General features: G+C 38.7%; 1 protein-coding gene across 1 annotated transcript; it reads left to right on the forward strand.

Annotated features, from left to right (window-relative positions):
• The first annotated feature begins 508 nt into the window (after positions 1 to 508).
• On the forward strand, positions 509 to 7,968 carry tmem51b (transmembrane protein 51b). Its single transcript, XM_079186381.1, has 3 exons — positions 509 to 745; positions 5,381 to 5,798; positions 6,700 to 7,968. The coding sequence occupies exons 2-3, from the start codon at positions 5,395 to 5,397 to the stop codon at positions 7,151 to 7,153; spliced, it is 858 nt and encodes a 285-aa protein (XP_079042507.1). The 5' UTR covers positions 509 to 745; positions 5,381 to 5,394; the 3' UTR covers positions 7,154 to 7,968.
• The last annotated feature ends 7,050 nt before the right edge of the window (positions 7,969 to 15,018 follow it).

Here is a 15,018-nt window from a genome sequence, read left to right on the forward strand (position 1 = left end):
CATTAGAAGTGAAATTATTAATAGTTTAAGTCAGTTGTCAAGCAAAAGTTCGAAATAGGACCTGGTTTCTGCATTTCTTTGTTTTATATGATGGAAAACTAAATATTTGTTGGTCAAACAAAACAAGCAAAGACGCCCTCCTGGGTTCTAGAATATTTTTGGTTTTCATAGACTAAAGTTTATAATGTAGAAAATAATCGGCAGTCTAAATGATGATGACAATATCGTCAATACAGCCACACTAGTAATTATAATATTTGTTTTTCTTTGAGACAGACTGAATAAATAAAATGTAGTTAAATTAATTTAGGAATCCTGTAAGTCTCCATTCATGCCAACTTAAAACTACGTTAACCATGTTTTATTGTAATATATTATTCAATGTAAATACATTTATCAATCTGTTTCCGGGTGTGTCTACCTTTCTTGTCCCACTAATTTGTCCCCAGCGGAAGCTCCCTTAGCGGCGCTAGGACCACGCGGACAACAAGTCGCGGACACACTTTACAACAAGGGGAGGGGAGGTTTCACTCCGGCCGGAATCTTAACAAAGTTTCTCTTAAAACTTTTTCTGTGGTAGTAAACGCCGTATATAGCTATATAAAAAAAACGTTTTGTAATTTTAAACACGAATCGTCAGTTGTTGCGTTTATGTCTTCTTCCTCTTTTACCCTGTGATCTTCCTGGAAACACACCTGCGTGATTCAGGTGAAGAGGGAAGTCCTTGGGCATTGAGCGGCGAAAGGTAAGGCCTCTTCCAGATCACCTTCACCACCTTTGCCCGCTATCAGATCAACAGGAGCTCGTAGATCGGGTCGCACACGTTTCACCATGAACTCTCTCTCTTGTGTCCGGATAAGTTGAGTTTGTTTGGTGTAGCTCCTGTGAGGGGACGTGTCCTCCCTCTGGGGTGCCTTCCTTCTTTACAAACGACAAAAGAACTGGCAGCTTGCTGAAGCACGTAACCTATCCAGTAAAAGCTCTCTGTTTTATAAGTTAAGATTACCCAAACAGTATAGTCATTGGAGCAGCTGGTAGGCCTGTGATAATTACAGGAGATAATGTTTTTTTTGTAATGTTTTTTTTGTAATGTTTGACATGGACACACCCATGCACACCGTCCAGCCTGTAGCATGCAGAGCATAAGAACATAAGGAAGCCATTGATGACACAGAGCATGCAAACTGACAGAAGCACTGTGATAATAAACTGTCCCCATATTCCAGCCTTGATAGTGATGGTAATGCATTACATGAAGGGTTCTGTACATCAATAGTGATCCGATAGCAGTCACAGAAGGCACTAAATGTGGCACTAAAAACGCTGTGGCCCTCCATGACTTAATGGAAGCAGAATTGTATTATGACATTGACAAATAAATTGTGTTTAATGCTGGTTGTGTCAGAGCTGATATTTGATCCATTTAATAAAGCCAAGACTGATCTAGTGTATCAAATCAATGCAACCGTGTATCAAAGTGTCAAACACTCACAGAATGGGCTAGTTATTATGAATGAAATCTACATCACAATATTAAGAAGTTTCATAATTTCAAAATAACCTGTAAAATCCATTTAAATTTGATGTTGAATGCAGTGAACTGAAAATAAGGTTACATTGTGTGCAACGGTAAAATAAACTGTTAATGGAATATAAAATGGAATTTATTCCTTATGAAACTAAATAATTGATCACAGTGTTTTAAAAAAAACAACTCATTAAACTGTTTCCAGCCACGACAGCGATGCGTGTGCGTGTGCGTGTGTGTGTGTGTGTGTGTGTGTGTGTGTGTGTGTGTGTGAGAGATCATGACAATTGGTTTTGATTACTTTGGTATGTCTGTCTGTGGACAGTTGCAACTGTGCAAGATGCAGTGATGACACTTTAAAGGTGTAGCAGTACATTAAGGCTGAGTTCCAAGATGATTGTGGTCCAAGTTAGGGGACAGGAAGTGGGGAAGGGCCACTGGCCTGATAATGCACCAAAGCTGGTGGGGTCCCATTGCAAGATAATATCTAATATTTGTAGTTTCCACTTACGGTTTGCTTAAGATCCTCAATTTAAACAGCAACATTTTGTACAACAAAAGCAAAACATGATAGACAATAATTTTGAATCAGGACCTACTGCATTTATTCAGTGAATTTAAGTATTTTCAAGGAGTTTTACACACAGCGCATGACATTTCTGTGATTGATTAATGAGAGTAGTAAGAAGAATAATGATGGAAAATGTACGACTACTAATAACAATGGCAGCAGTGAATACAATAAAATGTATTTATATATTCTAGTGGGGTAATGGGGTATAATAAGCTCTTAAAGATAAGATATGATGGTGTCTCACCTTTTGTAGGTGAGAAGGATTTAAAATCTATTCTAGATTTTACAGGGAGCCAGTGCAGAGAAGCTAATACAGGAGAGATATGATCTCTTTTCTTAGGTTTAGTTAGTACACGTGCTGCAGCATTCTGAAGCAACTGGAGAGATTTAAGAGACTTATTAGAGCAGCCTGATAATAAGGAAATGCAGTAATCTAGTCTAGAAGTAATAAATGCATTAACTCATTTTTCTGCATCGCTTTGAGACCGAATGTGTCTGATATTTTGAATGTTACGTATGTGATAAAAAGGAAGTCCTTGACATTTGTTTTATGTGGGAGTTAAAGGACATGTCCTGATCAAAGGTGACTCTGAGATTATTTATAGAATAACTTCAGTTTTGTCTGAGTTTAACATCAGAAAGTTGCTGGTTATCCAGGTTTTTATGTCTTTAAGGACATTTTATTTGTTACAGTACATAACGGTTGTATCATGTGTATATTTAATTTCTTCTGTTGATGTGATTAGTTTTGCTCTCGATCCAATTGTGATGTTTTTTTTATTTTTGTGTAACTTGCCGCTTTCTTGGCCAGATCGTCATTGAAAAAGAGATTTGATCTCAACAGATTTGCATCTGGTGTGTGCGCCATCATTCCTGTCAAAGAGCCATTGAGTAGACGTCTGAAGGAAACACCTGCCTCTGTATCACAAGGAAATGTCCTGTGGTACTGGTGATGGAGTATCAGTAGCATATTCCACAGACCACGTCATGATAAACGGGAGAATCAATCATACCAGTCCTCGGCTCTCCCAGCCTCTTTAAATCATTCAGGACCACTTTATTAGCATTGTTCTGCCCTCCATGCCCATCCCGTCCTTTCTTTGTCAGACCAAGAGGACAGAAGCTTAATTGCAGGGTGTGCTTTGAACGTAGGGTTGGACTTTCATCTGCATTTGAGCGCATCGATGACGTGCTTAAAATACTTTGCCCTTTAAATCATGAATGAAGAGAACATCTGTCAACTGTCCTGAGAATAGTGCAGCAGGTGGTGGCTTATTAATGATGAATGCAAGAAGTTTTTAAACTGATTTACTCACTTGAATTCGTGATGTTCAGTAGATTAAACTCATTATTTATTTAGCATTTTGTACCTCCTCCCTCTGTTGACACCAGCGGCCCCGCCCTCCTCTATAAACTCATGAGCTCATCCAAACCCACAACCTGCTCCCTCGGCCCACTAACGCGCCGAAGACTTGTCTCCCTGTCCTATGTCCTCGCCTCGCCATCCTCTTCTATTCTCCACTGTCTCATGGAATTGTCCCCTCCACCTTTTTTTAATACGGCCTTCTCCAGGGCAGTTCCCAGGCTCTGGAATTCTCTTTCCCAAGACATTAGAGACTGTGTCCCTGCCGATTTTCCAATCTTACCTCAAGACCAATCTCTTCTTCACTGCTTCCTCTTAGCGCCAACCTCAAATACAGTTTAAACCGTATGAATATGGATCCAGCATGCCTTGCTAAAGATAAAGTGATTGTGTGGATTACAATGTGGTGGTCTAAAGGCTTTTAAATACATACTTGGTGCCCAGCAGCACCTTTAGTACCGATGTAGCATTTTATGAAGACTGCAGTACAACCTAAACTTTGTTGCTGACCTGTTATTTGAACATGTTTTCATGTTTGAACACGTTACCAAACACACCCATCTAGTGTATCTGTCAGTCACTACTAACGTCAGTCGAGGCAGCAGTAGAAGAGGATTCTGTGTATTTGTCAGACTGTTCTCTCATTTTAACTTTTTTTTTTTTGCTTGTCAACCATCTAAAAATGATTCAAATTGAACAGTTTAAGAAGAAAGAATGACTCCCTGAAGTAATAGAGGGTAAAGATAATGCTTTGCTTTAAAGGTTGACAATAACAAAAGATGATAAAGTCCACTATTTATTGCAAACAATTCTGAAAAAGCCCTAGATGGATGTATATGTTACAGACAGACACTTTTTGCAGGGTTGTATTAAATTGCATTTATTTGTAGAGGTCTTCATGCTATCTTTTGCCCCCCACGCCCGTAACTCTGAGACCTGTTTATCAGAGATCCAATCTGTTCCATTGTGTTCTACTGTATACTTAACATTATTAATGTTGAGTTGTATATCATCATACCACAGACGTGTTTTTCGTGTGAGTCATAACCCTCAACCAAAAGATCTGATGTCTCTCAACCTGTCATGTTAAGACTTGTGTGGAGCTACGAATGCATGTTTTCTTGTCAACCTGCTCTCTCATTCCTGTCGCTCAGAAATGTAGCAATCTCAGCACTTTTGTACAAACCGTAGAAAAAAGTAGCTCAGAATGTGTCTTAGTATTATTAGTAGTCATAGTAATGTGGTTGATGGTCAATGAACAATGTGACTAGAGCTAAAGCAATTGGTCAAATATTCGATTAGTCAAATACGAAAACATTTATGACAAACATTTTAGAAAATTCATTAATTTGAGTTTGAGTAATTTTTCAATTGAAAACTGCAAACATTTGCTAGTTCTGCCTCCTCGATTGGGAGAATTATCTGTTGTATACGATTGCGTACTCAATATCTTTCGCTGTTGGACTGCTTATTGAATTTAAAAAGGACATTTGGAGATGTTAAATTGGGCTCTGGGAAACTGTGATCTGCATTTCTTTTGGACAATTTATAAACAAAACAAATATATTTGTCAAAGAGACACAAATGAGGAGAGAACAGCTCCCTGTTCACCATAACAAGCAGTTAAGTGAGGCGGGTGTGCTTAATTGGATTACCACATGGCGACAATACATCTTCGTCCAATCACATTGCTTGAATTTATTTGTATTACTACAGTCTGACAGCTTCACAGTTGAATGGTAAATGGACTGGGGGCCACCTGCCCATCTGGATTCTAATGATCCTGTTGCTGGGGATCGAACCTCCGATCCTCTGATCGCAGGTCACCCTGCTCTACAACTGAGCCACAGTCGCTCATGTGGCTAATGTTTCCTTATCTCTAGTCACTTCTCATTGGTGATCCTCTATGTTCCAGTTTGTCCTGCAGGGATGTGTTCCAGTCGGGGTTTATGCGGCGACAGCAGCCGTCCCAACAGGTCCTCCGGCTCAGAGGGCAGCGGTTCGGGCGCTCACTATGCCCTGTGCGCCCTTGGAGTGGGACTCATAGCCCTGGGTATCGTCATGATTGTGTGGACTGTGATACCGATGGACGGAGAGGACGCAAACACCTCAGCCCCCTTGCCAACCAACTCCACTGGAGGTCCTGACAAAGAGGAAGACAGCACGGGTCCTTCAACAGTGGCTATGGTGCTGGTTGGAGTAGGGGCAGGCATGTTGCTTTTATCCATTTTCCTCGGTGTGCGGAGCAGGAAGAGACGACTCAATGCAAGTAGCCAGGCAGCGGCAACAGGAGTCCCCCTCATGAACCACGTGGCAAGGGAGCAGGGGGAAGCGTGAGTGATGGCCCTTTGTCTTTTTAATATATTCAGATTTTCCTTAGATGTTGTCAACTTCCAGTATTACTCCCATTTGGTACATATGGTGCACAAATTGTTATTGTTGCTTTACAGGCCTTGAAGCATTTCCCACTTGGAATATCTTGGAAATCCACTTTGTTTAGGATTTGAAAGTTCTTTACTACCCCGAAACAGACCCAGGAATAAATGAATGTGCTAAAAGCAACACGTAGACTTTACCAAATTTATTACTGGGATCGTTTCATTTTAGTACACACAAAAACGTGTGCCATCAGAAAAAATTGCAAAACGCTCTAATCACCTACATGTTATAACTAGTGTAGATGTGAGCTGTTAATCATGCTTCATGAAACCAAGTTGTTGTCACATAATAAGATCTATTGGCTTTATGGGGAGGAAGACAGTGGCTATAATCCATATTGTTTATAAAAAACAATGGATCAATGTCTGGAGCATGTGTAATGTGAAAATGACAAACCCTAAACTTGTGTTGGTTCAGTCCCACAGCTCTCTTAGCCCCGTTTTTGTTCACACAGGCAGCTGTATAGACAGCTGGTGAACATAGTTGAGCATTTAGCAGCTAAAGAACCAGATATATAAAAGAGAGTGAATATTGGACTTACATTTGACAGGTGGACACAAACGCGACTCCAAATGAATGGTGATGTTGCTCTATGTCTCTTGGATGTGAAAAACTGAAACCGTTTGTCAACACCTTTGTCATATCAACATAATAAGTGATGTGTCAGTGTTGTATTCACGGCTTGTTTCTGTTGTCCCTGAGTGGCAACAGAATAGTTATTGCACGTTTAGCGTTTGATGATTTTCTCCCGTGTTGTGTTTTATACTGCACTTTCTCACTGAGATTCTTTTGCAGAGCGGCAGACCGAGCTTCATACACCGTGCCGAGTTACGACGAGGTTGTCGGCAGTGGCGACTACCCCGTCCGCCACAGCAACCTTCGCAGTAGCACCTCCCAGCTGCCGTCCTACGAGGACATCATAGCTGCTGTGGAAAATGAGGGAACAGAGCCCACTGACAACCCCTCCGAGGCCGTCCCTCCTACTGATCCCACAGCAGCTTCGGCGGAACCTGCTGCTGAGCACCAGGCTGAACCTTCTGGCCTTAGATCAAACCCCAGCCTGCCCAGTCGCAGTGCCAGCCGGGCGAGTCGTTTACTGCGGCCCCTCCGGGTGAGGAGGATGATGTCAGACAAACTGCACCTGAAGGACTTCCGCCTCCAAATCCGCACCCCCACACAGAATCCAGTGACCATTGAACCCATCACTCCGCCACCGCAGTATGACAAAGAGATGCCTGAGTTAGGGTAGTGTCTCTCGCTTATTTCCTGCTCTCGATGAATATAAATAACCCATTTTCAAGGTTGGTATTAAGTAGGTTAAATGTAGCTGGAAGCGGCGTGATGGAAGCCATGCAGATACACTCCTGAAATGAGAACATTGTCTTCATCACTGAAGCTTGTGATTGGCAGAGCTATTCCATATTATTCTATAAAGCATAATTAAGTCTGTGAAAGGATACGCTGTCAACGTTGAGATTTAGTTTGACAGAACTGTCAAAACATGGGACAGCCTTTCAGTTTTATTTAATAGCCAATTTTGTGTTGCAATGGACAATATCCTAAACTTTTATGTTTTTCACCTTCCCAGGAATTCTTATTGTTACTGTATATCGATGCTGATTAATTGTGGAATAATTTCAACCATATTTTTGTAATTCAAAAGGGAGAAAGGGAAACTAGTTACCTGAGAGATTTTAAAGTTATTAAGTATGCAACCTTTTTGTGATTTGTAAGTCTGAAGAAAATGCACTGAGGCCAAAAATGTATGATTTTTAAAAAAGCTGTTTGTGAGTGCTTTTTGTAAGTTGTTTTAAAATCTATCTTAAACTGTTTGTTGAAAATAAAAATGCCATCTATAAGACATTCAGTGTGAACTGTAAAATATTGGAAACGCATAATCCACTGTAACAGTAAAACCAGAGAAAAACTATTGGATATTCTGGTATGGGAAGCAACATTAACAATTATGCATTGCTTCATAGGACTTTATAGGTATTTAGATGTGTAAGCTGTGCTGTATGTTGTTGGTGAAGACTGGAGAATAAATGTTTTCTATTTCATTTACCTCATGACCAGATTTTTTTTTATTTTTGTTGCAAAATGGTTATGGCGGGGCAGTGGGCTTTGGAGGGTATTTCAAATGTCCCTTTTCCCAGCAACCAGAGGCATTCCCAGGCCAGAGATATATAATCCCTCCAGTGTGTCCTAGGTCTGTCCCCGGGCCTCTTGCCAGTTGGATGTGCCCGGAAAACCTCTAAAGGGAGGCATCCAGAAGGCATCCGGATCAACTGCCCAAACCACCTCAGCGGGCCCCTTTCGAGGCAAAGGAGCAATGAGTGGCTCTAAACAAGATATCTATACAATTTGTAGAGCCTTCAGCATATCAGGGCGAATCTCATCCACCCCTGGCGCCTTGCCACAGAGGAGCTTTTTGCCTACTTTAGCATTCTCTGCCAGGGATACGGGCTTTAGCTGGACATCCTCATTCACTGCTGACATGGTGTCATAAAGGAAGTCATAGATTAGTATGTCATTAAAACAGTCATGGTGTAGTAAGTCATAAAAAGTCATACAAATGTCTTTTAAAAAGAAGTTCATAGTGTAGTTTGTCATGAAAAAACTACAAAATAATATGGTATGTCGTAAAATGTATAGTATCAATGTCTTACAAAATGTCATAGTATAGTATGCAAAAACATTTTTATGAAAAGTCACTATTATATGTCGGTAAAAATTCATAATTTAGTATGCCCTGGAAATATTGCAAAAAAGTCATCAAAAATGTTACAAATTGTATAATGTCATTAAACATATAATAAAAGTAAGTGTAGCATGAAATAAACATTTTATTGAAAGTCATCTGACAGTCTGTCAAAAAACTGTTAAAGAATGAGAGTATAGTATGAAAAAGTTGTATACGGTTGTAGCATAGCATGTCATTAAACATTCTTAAAAAGTCATACTATAGTATGTCATTAAAAACGTCATAGTATAGTATGTCAAAAAACTATTTATTTAAAAACGTTATAAAATGTCAGTGTATAGTATAGTAGTACAGTAAACTATGTTTTACAAAATTACATAAAAACGTCATAAAACCTGTCCTAAATGTCATAGTATAATATGTCTTACAAAATGTATGACATTTCCTGACTTAAAAAATTAAATAATATATTATTTTGTAAGACATACGACTTTTTCTTGACATTTTTCAAATGAAATACCAGGACATTTTAATGATATTTTGTAAGACATACTATAGTATTTTTTTTTTGGACATACTCTTATTTTAGATTTTTATGACATACTTTACTTGTATTTTTTTATGAAATTCTTCATAATAAATTTAATAAAGTATTAAGACACTTCTCACGAAATACTATTCTATGATCTTTCATGACATACAGTACTATGGCTACTTTTTACGCCATACTAAACTAATACTATAATATGAGTTTTATGGCATTTTAAACTACACTTTTCCTGATATTTTGAGACACACTGTACTACGGCTTTTTCATGACATATAATTACTTTTTTACAACATAATAAACTCTGATATTTTCACGACAAATGTAACACATATCTTTAAGTGCTACAGAAGTCTACTTACCCGTTTTACCTCACATGCACTTGAAACTACTTTCTGGTCCCATTTAAATTCACTCAAAGTGAAGTTTGCTTTTCTGTTCTATGACAAATTGCACTTCAATTATGAGAAAACACAATTTTATTTCAAATAAAAAACAACAAATTCCTTCATTTTGGTAGTAATTCACCAACAAAAAAAATGCATTTTCTTAAACAGTATATTTTACTGTGTATCCAACCTACAAACCAATACGCTAACTTAGCTGATATAACTGTAGAACATGATGGTGGCACTCACATCATGTATTGGCTTGAAGAGTCAATTTTTCACAGGACCCCCTCGCCTTTAACACAAACACATTTCAAGATGGCGGCCGTGGCTGATCACTGAGGAGGAACCTCGGTGTCGCCCTCATTGGTACATTTAATCCTCAGCAGGGGTTGAATCTTGTTGTCGTTGGTATTTGGGCGGCCTCTCACTGCGTCTGTGAAATTAGAAAGGACGTGCAAGATTTAAGATTCATTTTTATTGGAATGTTGCACACTAAGTCTATATGGACAAATCTAAATAATTAACTTATTGTGTTATAGCAATATCTTATTTCTAGGGCTGCACCGATACCACTTTTTTCAGACCACATACAAGTACTTACATTTGAGAACTTAATAATACCATTACAGCTCTAACAATAACTTTGACATCATTTTAACATAATATTTTCAGCAGATGTTCTTTACTTTCCGACCGTAACAAATAAAAAATACAACACGATGCTGTTGCTGACTTTGTGTGTTCTTGATACAAACAGAGGAATGTTAATAAGTAACTGTTATCAGTTAAACAGTTAAAAAAAATACAAAAAAACTGAACAAAACTCAGAGGAGTGGCTTGTCACAGAAGGAGAATAGTGCTGGTCCACCTTAATGGTCAGCCTGCATTAAGTGCGTCAGAGCCGGACTTGTTGGGGCTAACCTCCTTCACCTTAATCATCCGCTAGCTGAAAAACAAAACATGGGAGCTTGGGTCTCCTCACGGGTTTCAGGAGTTGTAGCAATGGTTGACACCGCACTGCGACGTTCACAGCCATATCGTTACTGTTAAAATGAACTCTCACTGTCTCGGACACTCGCTAATGTTACGTCCGTTGCAAAACAACGGGGATCCTGACAGAGTATATAATATAATTGTAATGCAAGTAGTACTGTAATAGTACAGAAGGTATACTTAAGCACTACTTGAGTACACTTTTGTGTACTTGTCTCAAATTGATATTTACACCTGGGACCCTTTTAGAGCCTTCTTTTAGAGCTACAAGAATTGGTGGCTACAATTAAGGCAGTACTGGAAAACATTTCAAAGTCACCAGGATCATCAGTATGTAGTTCCAGCCTCAGTGACTCCCAGCAAACTGGCGGTGATACCAACAGTGATGAGTTGGTGTGACTCATGGACCTACCCTGTAGGTGCACTCCATTGTTGTCCTCTAATAAAGTAATGCATATCAATAAGATTGTGTTTTTTACACATGTGAAGCCATCTTTTGACCCACTTAAGTATGCAGAAGTGTGCTCAAGTCACAACCTTTCAACCCACAAAGTGAAACTTGTCAAAGGTGCCCTTTAAGCCAACTGCTTTTTGATCTGGCAATAGAGCCACCAGCAATTGCGTTACAAGTGTCCCTCTATGCGGACGATCTGTTGCTTTTCATATCAAGCCCGGACATCTCCCTACACCCCATGCTGTCATACAATAAACTAAATTTACACAGAAGGGAACTTTTCTCAGTGAATGGAGAGGCACTTCCATCGGAGTATACTAACCTCCCTTTTAAGAATGTGAAGAAAATACCTATTCTGGTATTAGAGTCACAAGAAAGCATACGTGTCCTGGCACTGCATATTTTCCACTTTTATGACTGTGCGGTTAATATGTGCTGCCTCATGTTTTGGTCACACTTTTATAACCAAGGGTTGGGTGGCAATAGAGTTCAATTCTGTCAAAAATCTTTCCACTCCAGCACTGCTTAGAGCCTCACTTCCTCTCTCCCCAATTAAATCAGTTGACAATCCACGTTGAAGAGTTTAGGCTCAGTTCAGAAAACACTTTGATTTAAAGTTTGTTCTATTCCATCCTAACTTTTTACTTACTTCTGTATTTCAAGAATGGCACAAAGGGGGCATTGAAAGCTTTAAAGTTCTTATTATCGGCTCCAAATAAGAATGTAAATGGGGTATAGCCTTACATGTGATTCGGGAAAAAGAATCTGCCCCATTTTCATAACCGTTGTTTTTTTATTTCAATGTTTTTTTCATCTTTTTTAAGGTCCCGGCCGTTGACAGGTTCAGATGTGGGAGAACCGCTGGTCCAGTGCTGGGAGGGCTCCACGTGCAGCAGGATATATGATGTTTTACAGTGGGTCTTGTCCACCCCAATAACTTCAACAGGTGTGACACCAATGCACAGCTAGAATGCTGTCAGGATGACGTAATGTGCCTTCCTTCGTCCTTGCCGTTTAGACGGAAGTTAGCCTGCTATTACCTGCTACGTCGATTTGAATGGGAGAGTCAGATCCACTCAAGTCTATTTAAATGGGTTGAACGCAACATAATGACTCAACCTAACGTAAACTGGCTGGCTAAAGCTAGCTCGCCAGCTAACGTTAGCGAACATCAACTATAACGTTACAAAGACTATTTCAGAATCATTTCACTACTGTTTTAAAACCTCACACGAATATCAATTTGGCTGCAACCGGCTCCTGTTGCTGTCAAATGACCGACATCCAGCCGTGCTCCGCTCCGCCTCGAGGTCTTCCTTTACATCCCCATGACCCATGACCCGTGTGGTGTATTCTCGGCCCTAAAGGACCCGTATTGGACATAAAACCCCATCTATGCCCGTCTGACATATGCTCATGTCTTGCGTAATCTGGGTCCTCATTTTCAAATGATCAGCGCCACCGTAATGTGATTTGATTTGTCATCTCTGGCTCAGTGATGTCGCACACTCATTGGATGTGGAACCTTTTTTGGTGGATTGCATACGAACTTTTGAGTGCATACCGCCATCTACCGTACGGGAGTATGTAAAGATGGACCTATTCTACATTAGCCTGTAATTATAAAAAGACAGCAAAGCATGACAAAAGGAAAAGTAAGACAAATAAACTATTATTCTATCAAACTAACTGGTGTTTTTATTGATAAATCTATTACCTTTCTTAGCTTTCCACACCATGTCTCCCGCCTCCCAGAAGTGTGTTAAGTCGCAAAAAAGTCATAGAAAAGTCATAAAATGCTATAGTATAAAAGTTCATAACATTTTTTGTTTATAGATTAAATGTCATAGTATAGAATGTCACAAAAAAGTCACATATGTCGTAAAAAAATGTCACCATAGTGTGCAATAAAAATTACCCTAGATAATAAACTTATTATAACATCAGAGCAAGCTATTTCGTTGACATTCAACAGTTGCAGTCTGGGTTCGGTCACCATATGTTTAACAGAAGCATGGTCTATGTACTCACCATGGTGCTCACAGACATTGCTGTCATTTGTACCTCACAGAGTTGTGGTAACAACTTAGGAAACAACATTCCTCCCAAAGTCAGAGACACCATCACACAATTACAAATATCCCTACCACGGAAAAGGGGAGATAAGTTGTGTGTTTTGGAAAACAAAGACTTGGCATGGCTTTAAAAATCATTGTGATTTTTCTTGCTTTACGCTTTACTTGCACCCAGAAATACTGGTCATAAGTCCTCATGATTGTGTTATATAGGCCTATCATACAAATGCTAATAACCCTAGCTATCACTTTACCTATGCTCACAATGCTACAGTGTGTTATTGATGTTTATAAGACATTATTCCATTTCAAGAAACTTTGAATTTATAATCTATTATGATACATTAGAGCATTTCTCTATGTGTCTGAAGTTACGGTGGTTATAGTGCTATGTGACCCAGAAATCAGATTATCTTGTTCTCACTTTGGCATGGAAATATAAAGCATTATGAATGCTAAACTTACAATACAATCCCCCAATACTTAACGAACCTTGTTATAAGTTATATTTGCATGATTATATATATATATAAAGCTTTTTATGAAGCCTTTTAAATGTATTATAATGTCTTATAAATGTGCTTACAATGCAATATAGATATGTCCTTCACATACAGTGTTACAGACTTGCTTTAAGTTTAATAAAGCTGTATTTATTTTTGCAAGTTAAATTAATATTGTCTTTTAACTTTCTGTTTGTATAATCTAACTGTTGTTGTTTGCTTTGTTCTTTTCTATATTGTGTGACCTTTGCAAACTCTCCCAATTTGACTTTCTGCTTTTGCATCAATTTCCATGAGTTTACGTTCATTGTTATTATTTAGCGCCCTCCAGTGGTTAGGAAAGCCAAATGACCAAATTAGTTTGATCCAAAGGTGTTCTGTTACTTATTAGTTATCAGCTAGTTATTTGCTAAAAAAAACAATAAGTGACGTCCAACCTTGACATGCATAAGTTCATTGAAATCTACACTCCTCCACAGGTCAGAAATTAGTCACATTGGAATTAACATGTTTGTTAATAACAATGCATGCTATCTCTATAATTTATCTATAAAATATGTAGCTGAGTGGTGATGCTTATGACAGCTTAATTAGGGAATATCAGAAACAAGATTTCAGAGGAAATGCTGAAATTCAACAGAGGGTTTATATAAATGTTGTATCATTGATGGCTGAAGTGTTCAGATGCTTTATTTTAGTAAAAGTAGTTTAAAAGTCAAAGTTTTGCTTTGAAAATGTTGCTATGGGCAAACAAACATAAGTATTATCAGCGCAATACTTAAAAACAAAGGTATTCAATGCATAAAATGCATGACAAATCCCCTGTGTGTTAAACAATGACATGTTATTCAATAGATTATCAGTGCTCATGCATGCAATGTTATTATTGTGCTTGATCATTTGTTCTTATGTTAAATTGTAATCTGTACCTAAAGTTGTCAAATAAATCAATTTAGTGGAGTAAAAAGTTTCCTACAGTGGAAATACTCAAGTAAAGTATAGCATATAAGTACCTCAAATATGAACTTAATTACAGTCCTTGTTGCTTCTACTACCACATGTTTCTACTGTTTCAGGTTGACCTTCTCAAGCAAACATAAATATAGCCCTCAGTATATTCTAGATCCTCTCATTTTAAATTTGCATGCTCAAAAAGTTACGAAAGAAAGACAAAATAAATGCTGATCTTCAAGGCTTAAACATCTGAAATACAAACGTTTTATTATATATTTCAAACTTCAACTATGTTTTCCTAAGCTCCACCTTCCCCTCGGTTCAGAGGGATTTTTCCTTTTTTTTTTAATGTGCAGCTGCCATGTAGCAGAGGGAGGAACAGCTGGCTGAGGGAAGAGCCAGCCCGGGGAGTCAGTCACATTCCTGGCTGGGATTCAATGACTGAACCAGACACAAACAAACAGAGAGGGCGAGAGAGAGAGCTAGAGAGAG

Source organism: Pholis gunnellus (genome assembly GCF_910591455.1).
Source record: "Pholis gunnellus genome assembly, chromosome: 3".
Classification (NCBI taxonomy): Eukaryota; Metazoa; Chordata; class Actinopteri; order Perciformes; family Pholidae; genus Pholis; species Pholis gunnellus.

Coding starts and splice junctions, on each gene's coding strand:
- tmem51b (XM_079186381.1), top strand. CDS start 5,395: ATGTGTTCCAGTCGGGGTTTATGCGGCGACAGCAGCCGTCCCAACAGG. Junction 5,799..6,699: donor GCAAGGGAGCAGGGGGAAGC/GTGAGTGATGGC, acceptor ATTCTTTTGCAG/AGCGGCAGACCGAGCTTCAT.